This window comes from Lytechinus variegatus, chromosome 11, assembly GCF_018143015.1.
Source record: "Lytechinus variegatus isolate NC3 chromosome 11, Lvar_3.0, whole genome shotgun sequence".
Taxonomy (NCBI): Eukaryota; Metazoa; Echinodermata; class Echinoidea; order Temnopleuroida; family Toxopneustidae; genus Lytechinus; species Lytechinus variegatus.
The window spans coordinates 33724816-33733351 of NC_054750.1; the positions used below are offsets into that span (position 1 = coordinate 33724816).

At 39.0% G+C, this 8536-nt stretch overlaps 1 protein-coding gene across 1 annotated transcript; it reads right to left on the bottom strand.

The window, feature by feature from the left end:
- Nucleotides 1-656: 656 nt before the first annotated feature.
- LOC121423547 (sporozoite surface protein 2-like) lies at nucleotides 657-8045 on the bottom strand. Its single transcript, XM_041618900.1, has 4 exons — nucleotides 7879-8045; nucleotides 7193-7380; nucleotides 2819-3946; nucleotides 657-1138 (listed from the first exon to the last, which is right to left on the bottom strand). Exons 1-4 carry the CDS (start codon nucleotides 7949-7951, stop codon nucleotides 983-985), a joined length of 1545 nt encoding a protein of 514 aa, XP_041474834.1. The 5' UTR covers nucleotides 7952-8045; the 3' UTR covers nucleotides 657-982.
- Nucleotides 8046-8536: the final 491 nt, after the last annotated feature.

Below are 8536 nucleotides of genomic sequence, written 5' to 3' on the forward strand. Positions count from 1 at the left end.
TAGTCAATGCGACAAATGCAGACAATACAACAAACGATTTCCAAACTTTATCCCTGATGTACTATTCTAGTCCCCTGGCCCATACATACATTGCCTTTCTTTCTTTAAAAAGGTCAAGTCCATCCCAGCAAAATGTTGATTTGAATAAATAGAGAAAAATCAAACTAGCATGATGCTGAAAGTTTCATCAAAATTGGATGTTAAATAAGAAAGTTATGGCGTTTTAAAGTTTCGCCTATTTTTCACAAATCAGTGATATGCACAACTCATAGACATGCAAATGGGTCAGCCGATGATGTCCATCATTCACTATTTATTTTGTTTTTTATTGTTTGAATTACCAGTATATAGTATTTCATTTTTTGCAGATCTGACAATAATGACCAACTTAACTGAACCAAAAAATGTTAAACAATATTAATTCCACATGTTAAGGGGGAATAAAACTTTATTACTCATGAAAACGAGGAGAACATTTCAATATTTCATATTTCGCGTAATAAAATACAAAAGAAATATTGAGTGGATGACAGCATCACTCTCCTCATTTGCATACTGACCAGGACGTGAATATAACTGTTTTGTGAAAATAAGCGAAACTTGAAAAATGTCATTACTTTCAGATTTTACATCCGATTTTGATGGAATTTTCAGTGTGATGCTTGTTGGATTTTCTCTTTTTATTCAAAGCAACTTTTTATTGTGGTGGACTTGTCCTATAAAGAGAAAATGGCTGTCCAAACATATAGTAGGTTGGCATGGGTAAAACATCAAGGTATGACTGCCCATACGGCAGTAGTATTCGTCCATTATCAAAGCCCTTTTCTTTCTTAGAATTTGAATGCTTTGCCGGGAAAGCTTCTAAAGGCAACATCTTCTTTGAGAGTGTTAGTACTCATCCTAATGGAAAATGGGAAAGGCCATTTGAGAAAAGTTGATCATCAGCAGCCAACTTTGAATTGGCTTGTTATTCACTTCAGATTTACCAACGAAATCCTGCAGCTGATACAATGGTATTTCCTCCTGTTCGGGTAGTATTAGTTTGTGAATTTCTGACGAGGATCGTTTTATCTGAATCTTCTCCCCTCATGATATTCCCATTGCCCTCTGGGGATCCTAAACCAGTGTGGTTTTCTACCTGTAAAGAGAGAGAGCATAAGAGAAAGAAATAGTGAGGGTAAGGCCAATGGGGAGGGAGACAAAAACAGAATGAGAGAGGGAAGGGGGTAAAGAGAGGAAGGAGGGGGTTGAGGAAAAGAGGGATAGGGAGGATAGAGAGGGGGGAGCGGGGAGGAAAGAGAAGGGTAGAGAAAAGGAGGGTAAGAAAGAGAGAGGGGAGAGTCGTAGAGAGAGAGAAGGGGGTAAAGAAAGAGAGAGGGGTAGGAGGGGGAAAGGGATGGCGAGAGAGAGAGAGGGGGAGGAAAGGGAAGGGGAGGGTAGAAAAGAGAGAGGGAAGAATGTGATTTTATTTTAATTGAAGGTTGTATCTTGAAATTAAATCACCAGATGGGATTAAAAAACAGTGAAGAAAGAGAGAGGGGAGAGGAAATTATCAAGAAAATTTAAGATGGAAATAAATTGAAAGAGACGGGGGGGGGGGAGCAAGCGAGAGCGGGTGATATTGTGAAGAAGTGGTGTGTGGGTATGTACATTGTTTTATGTGTGGATGGATGAAGATTGTTGGAAGGGAAAGACATTTCAGGAAAGGGGAACGGAACGAGAACATATATAGGATAGTGTTTATGATATTCATGGGCGGGAAAATAATGGGGGATCGGGGAGAGGGAAAGTAAATTGGGGAGTATACCAAAACGAAATAAAGGTAGAGAATAGGTGAACTGAGAGAGTGTGCGAGCGTATAACTCGAAGGTAAAGAGAGGAGGCAGGAAGAGGAGTGATGGAGAGGAAAGAGAACTGATCATGAAAATAGGATATGTTAATGATGATAGATGGGCAGGGGCCTGGTAACTATTTTGGAAGAAGGGGAGCTGGTTTGGGGGAAAAATTGACAAACGTAAAAAAGTGATTTTGGTAAATAAAACTTCTACTTTATTGCATACCAAACTGATTTCAAGTGTTTGATTCCTGTATATATGCAATATACGCAACACCCCCCCCCCCCCAAAAAAAAAAAAAAAAAAACCTTTCTAAGGTTGCTACAGCACCCCCCGCTTTCCAGGGCCATGGAGATTGGGGCGATGATGAGAAATAACCATGATATAGGATGTTTATCAAATTCAAACCAAAAGTGAAAACAGAATTAGGAAAGCGCACGGATTATGTTATTCACATGATTCATGGCATTGAAGATCTGATTTAATTGATAAGGAGAGTAAGGAAATGAAAGTGAACCCGATCTCTGACTACAAAAAATCTCGGAAACGATAAAAAAAATAGTTGTTCCTTTCCCCGTTGACTGGCGATAGAGTAGACTCACATGGAAAGCCCCTGTGCTCAATACAACAACCAGTAAATGAGCAAAACATTTTGAGGGGCCACACAAAAAAATGCGAGTGAGGAAATCTGTGACCATCTCAAGACACAATCTAATTTTAAGACAGATTGTTACATAGTATTCAGAAAATTTTATTATATTTTCAACCTTGTCCCCCTTCCCCCTTTTTTCCTGGTTTTGAGAATTTGGGATCCATACCTCCTCACCCCCTCCCCCCATATTACCTACGCCAACATGCATATCAATGTTCCTTTCAATGGGAGCATTTGTTTCTTTGAAATATGAAATATTGAAATAGTTGTTAATAGGCCAAGTCCATCCCAAAAGAAGTTGATTAAAATAAAAACTATCAAACATGCTCACGTTCTTGGGAAGGCTTTGAATCTGGTAGACATCACTCTGGATGTCTTGGTGAGAAGTTGTATCTTCGTTCACTCCATCTGGTCTACCAATCTGACGGTTGTTCATCGGAGAGTCTTGGGTAGAATCCGAGCTGACATCAACCGATGTTCTCAAATCCGAGTCGTCGCCACAGTCTCCAGGACTGCTAATGCTGCTGCTCCAAGTGAAGCTATCTTGCGGTTCTTGCTCTAATGGAACTTTAGAAGAGCTTATGGAAGAGAATGACTTCTCTTCGAGTGCATTTGCCGTAGTTTTGGTGACTTCTCTTGGTCGTAAAGACTCTTCGAATGAACCGACGGAAATGAAAGAACTGTCATCCTCAGGATAGAATGGGTTCTCTTTGGGTGCACTTGTGGTAGTTGGGATCACCTCTCTTGGTCGAGCAGACTCTTCTAACGAGATGATGGAACTGAAAGAACTTTCATCATCAGGATAGAATGGGTTCTCTTTGGGTGCACTTGTGGTAGTTGGGATCACCTCTCTTGGTCGAGCAGACTCTTCTAACGAGATGAAGGAACTGAAAGAACTTTCATCATCAGGATAGAATGGGTTCTCTTTGGGTGCACTTGGTATAGTTTGAGTGACCTTTTTTGGTCGAACGGGCTCTTCCAACGAGCTGACGGAACTGAAAGAATTGTCATCAACAGGATGGAATGGGTTCTCTTTGGGTGCACGTGTGGTAGTTGGGACGACCTCTCTTGGTCGAGCGGGCTCTTCCATCGAGATAAAGGAACTGAATGAACTTTCATCAGGATAGAATTGTTTCTCTTGGGGTGCACTTGTGGTAGTTGGGATGACCTCTCTTGGTCGAGCAGGCTCTTCCATCGAGATAAAGGAACTGAATGAACTTTCATCAGGATAGAATTGTTTCTCTTGGGGTGCACTTGTGGTGGTTGGAATGACATCTCTTGGTTGTACTCGCTCTTCTAACATGGATACCGAAGAGCTAATGGAAGGAAACGGGCTCTCGTCAACAGAATACAACGACCTCTCTTCGGGAGCATTTTCCGATCTCTGGCGTTCTTCTGTCAAGCTGACAGATGAGAATGAGCTTCCGCGATCAGAAATCCATGGTAAAGGTTCGTATCTCTGTTGGAAATTAAGGGACAAGTCCACCCCAACAAAAACTTGATTTGAATAAAAAGAGAAAAATTCAACAAGCATAACACTGAAAATTTCATCAAAATCGGATGTAAAATAAGAAAGTTATGGCATTTTAAAGTTTCGCTTATTTTCTACAAAGTAGTTATATGAACGAGCCAGTTATGAGAGAGTTGATGACATCACTCACTCACTATTTCTTTTGTATTTTATTATGTGAAATATGAAATATTTTTATTTTCTCATCATTGTCATGTGAAATGAAGTTTCATTCCTCCCTGAACACGTGTAATTCCATTATTTTAACATTTTGTGCTTCAGGCAAGGAGGTCCTAATCGTCAAATTCGTAAAAACTGAAATATTGTATAATTCAAACAATAAAAAACAAAAGAAATAGTGAGTGAGTGACATCATCGACTCTCTCATTTGGATGTAACTGGCTCGTTCATATAACTATTTTGTTGAAAATAAGTGAAACTTTGAAATGTCATAACTTTCTTATTTTACATCCGATTTTGATGAAATCTTCAGCATTGTGCTTGTCTGATTTTTCTCTATGGATTAAAATCAACATTTTTCTGAGGTGGACTTGACCTTTAAGGATCAAGTGAATGTAGAAAAAAGAAAGGATACAAGGATTTGATAGATTATAAGTTTTCTCTTTTGCTGTGAAGGATAGTATCAGACGTGTAATCATACTCCTAAACAACTCACGATACCCAGGTTTCTTTTATTCTTTTTCTTCATAAAAGTCATTAAGAAGCAAAAATTGTCAAAGATACGGCAAAACCTATATTAATAAATATATGGATGTGTACCAGTTTTTAAGAAGATCATCAATCGTGGTGTAAGGTGTAGGGCCTGATGCTGTAGTGGTATTTGTCATATGAGAGGAATAAAATAATAATACATAACATGACATTAGGTCTATATAGTCTACAAAAACTCTCTGATAGACAACACATGTAGTGGATCTTGGTGTCGAACATTTCTTAGAACGTTTTTTTTTGTAATCCTGCTTGGAGAATGATCACTATTTATCCCTTAGGTTGTGATGATGTTTTTCGATTTTAAATGTATTACACTTTATTCATTTACACTTATATATTTTATCTTCTGTCGCATGCGAATATTCTATATAGGTATATTCAAAAATACAGAAAGAGGGAAGGAAGCGAGATTTCCTAAATGGGGCCCGGGGGCGCGTTTCCGTTTTACACCCTGGCGAAGGCATTTTCCGGAAAAGTAGCCAAAAAGCGACTAGTGAAGAGTCTACGTCTACGTTTGTTTATATTATCAGCTGGGCGCGCGATCCAAAGTCCGCACCGAAGTTATCCGCAGAACAGTATACCGTACTTGCAAATGCAGCTGAGATTATACTTTCCAGGTTCAATACGAATGTTTGCCTTGATCATTTGCCTTGCCGAGTTGCTGATGTCTGTCTTTCTCTCTATCTGTCTATATATCTATCTCTCAAATTCTATCTCTATCTATCTATGTAACTGCAGTATCTATCTATCTAATAATCTTCTCTGTCTCTCTCATTCTTTATCTAACATCTATCTCAAATTCTCTATCTCTATCTATCCATCCATCTGTCTGTCTTTCTCTCTCTCTACCTACCTATGTAACTACATGTTAATTTGTCGCTCTTCTCTCTCATTCTTGATCTATCTGACATCTATCTATCTCTCAAATTCTCTATCTATCTCTCTATCCATCTATCTATCCATCTGTCTGTCTTTCTCTATTTCTCTCTATCTATTTATCTATTTTTTAACTAGAGTATCTATCTATCTGTTAATTTGTTAATAATCTTCTCTGTCTCTCTCATTCTTTAATTATCTATTTAATATCTCTCTCTATCTATCTATCCATCTGTCTGTCTTTCTCTTATTCTCTCTATCTATTTTTTAAACTTATCTTTCTGTTAATATTTGTTAATATTCTTTGTCTCTCTCCCTCTTTATCTATCTAACATCTATCTATCTCTTAGTCATCTCTCTATCTCTATCTATCCATCTGTCTGTCTTTCTCTCTATCTATATATCTATCTATCTATGTATCTATCTATCTGTTAATTTGTCTATCTTCTCTGTCTCTCTCATTCTTTATCTTTCTATCTATCTAACATCTATCTATCTGTCTCTCAAATTCTCTATCTCTCTCCTTCTCTAGCATCTGTCTGTCTTTTTTCTCTCTTTCTCTTTGTCCGTCCATATTTCTATCTACAACATCTCTCCCTCTCTCTCTCTATCTATCTATCTATATATCTATCCTTCTCTCTCTCTCTCTCCCCCTCTCCCTCTATATATCGACCTCTCTATCTCTCCCCCTCTCTCTATTTATTTATCTATCCATCCATCTCTCCCTCTTTCTTTCTCTTTCTATCTATCTATCCACCTCTCTCTCTCTCTCTCTCTCTATCTATCTATCTGTCTATCTTGTCTTTATCTATTTATCAGTCTTCTATATCTATCTTTCGGCAGCTTCTAAGTGTATCAATCCATCAAACTTCAGTTTGTCTTTCCATTATAAGTATCTGTTTATTTTGATTTTGTCCGTCATTCTATTCATTTAGTTAATAATTTATTTTTAGAAAAAAAAACTATCATAAACAACGCGACTGCAAAAGCATGTTCGGATTTCACTCCTGACTGCCGCTCTCTCTGTACATGAAGTGCCGAGGAACTCTGTGCTCTGATCAGTAACTGTGCAAATTGCATGCGGTGGTGATTTTTTATAGAGATCAGTGTGGTGGACTCGCCTGTGTCGCACGCTGCATGCAACCAGCGACGAGTGTAGACTCTTCACTAGTCGCTTTTTGGCTACTTTTCCGGAAAATGCCTTCGCCAGGGTGTAAAACGGAAACGCGCGCCCGGGGAGGCCAGGTAACACTACAAAAAGCTGATGAACTTTGTTTTGTAGAATTTTTTTTGCGAGTCTTCCCTCACTCTGAAAATATTTTACAATGCGCGTTTCCTCACTTCTATGGCAAATAGTGGTTTTATCAAAGAGAGGTTACTTCTCATAACCAGGCGCACAACCAGGGCACAACATGAGAGCTATGTGATGGGGCTCATAATGTGAGTGTTACATATAAGAGTGTTCGCGAGGCAACAACTTGTTGTTAAAGGGGGTGCCCCCGCCCTTGGATCCACTCCTGGAGATAGGCCGCCGTATGTACAGTGGCGCCTATGTATGTACACCTGAGAAACTGAAATTGTGGTTACCTGGGCCCTTGTAATAGGACAGACCGGTCTTGTCCGGCACCTGATTGGCATTCGGAAGAAATGTCTGGTAGGCCTACACGATCTTTCTCTTGGGTCACACACTATCTGGGTTCGCCTATGGATTGACGAAAATCCACAAGGAGGTTGGCAGCCTCTCCATCCATTCCGATGCCTCCTTTCTTCTCTAACTGCATGATCAAAATCATTAATATTCGTGATGTAAGTGCATTTCGGCCAGTATATGCCACATAAATACAGGGGCCGATCCTCAGTGATTTTCAAGAAGTCAAAAAGGAAAATTCAAATCAGAGTATATACTGAAAGACGTAAAAAAAGGAGATACAATACTGAGAAAAGTATATAGATCTCTGGTATGTATACGTGAAAGTTAGAGCAAATGCTTTTTTTGCAAGGTACACTCTAAAAAAGGTTTTCCCAATATTGGGTAAAATGGGAACATGCATATTAGTTGGGTAAAACAATGACTTTTAAGCAATGTTGCGTTGAAATAGGCCAATATGGGGTTTATAAAAATTATACCAAGCAAACATGCATGTTTCCTTTCTATCCGATATTAGGTAAAATATTACTCAGTGTTCTTAAAGTGTATTTCGTGGAGCTACAGTATTTTCAATAAAAATGAAATGACAATAATGACTCTTGATACTCGTGTTAAGTATAATTACCAGGGTAGCCAGAAGCATTAATCACCCAGAATAAGATAACAAGGCTCCGATAGATCTTCTTCCACTCCGCCATGACCAAGATGGCAGGGCCTACTTTCCAATACTAACAATATTCTCTGTATGAAGAAATAGATCTAACGCAGCTCTCAAATTACTTAATAAATAATTGATCTCCCTTGGCTCGATTGCAAGTTCCTGAAACAAATATACACACACGCAAAAGAAACAAACCCAGGAAGACTTTCTGGAACAATGCCATACCCGGTTGGATCCGTTGTGGTCTGAATATATTGCCCCCCCCCCATGTTCCTTTTACTGTTATCTGTATTTTTATTTAAGGCTAGACTTCTTTTTTTGGAAAAAGCGAAACTAACATAGAAAAAGCTAAACTAACATAAAAAGAGAGAAAACTGAACAAGAAGAAAGAAAGACAGCCAGAAAAGGGAAGCAATAAAAAAAGAATAAAAAAGAAAGGAGATAACGAAGGGGAATAAAGAAGTAAAAATGAAGGAAACACTGATTTCGATCACAGGAGGGGGGGGGGGTGTTGGGAGCCGGGAGCGTCGCCATGCAGAGGAATAGAGGCATACCCCACTTCAAAATTATTGTCGCCTCTCCTTCCCCTGCGGGGCCTGACGGTTGTCGATGGCCAGGGGGG

Coding starts and splice junctions, on each gene's coding strand:
- LOC121423547 (XM_041618900.1), bottom strand. CDS start 7,951: ATGGCGGAGTGGAAGAAGATCTATCGGAGCCTTGTTATCTTATTCTGG. Junction 3,947..7,192: donor GTCCTATTACAAGGGCCCAG/GTAACCACAATT, acceptor AATTTCCAACAG/AGATACGAACCTTTACCATG. Junction 1,139..2,818: donor TTCAAAGCCTTCCCAAGAAC/GTGAGCATGTTT, acceptor CTCTCTTTACAG/GTAGAAAACCACACTGGTTT.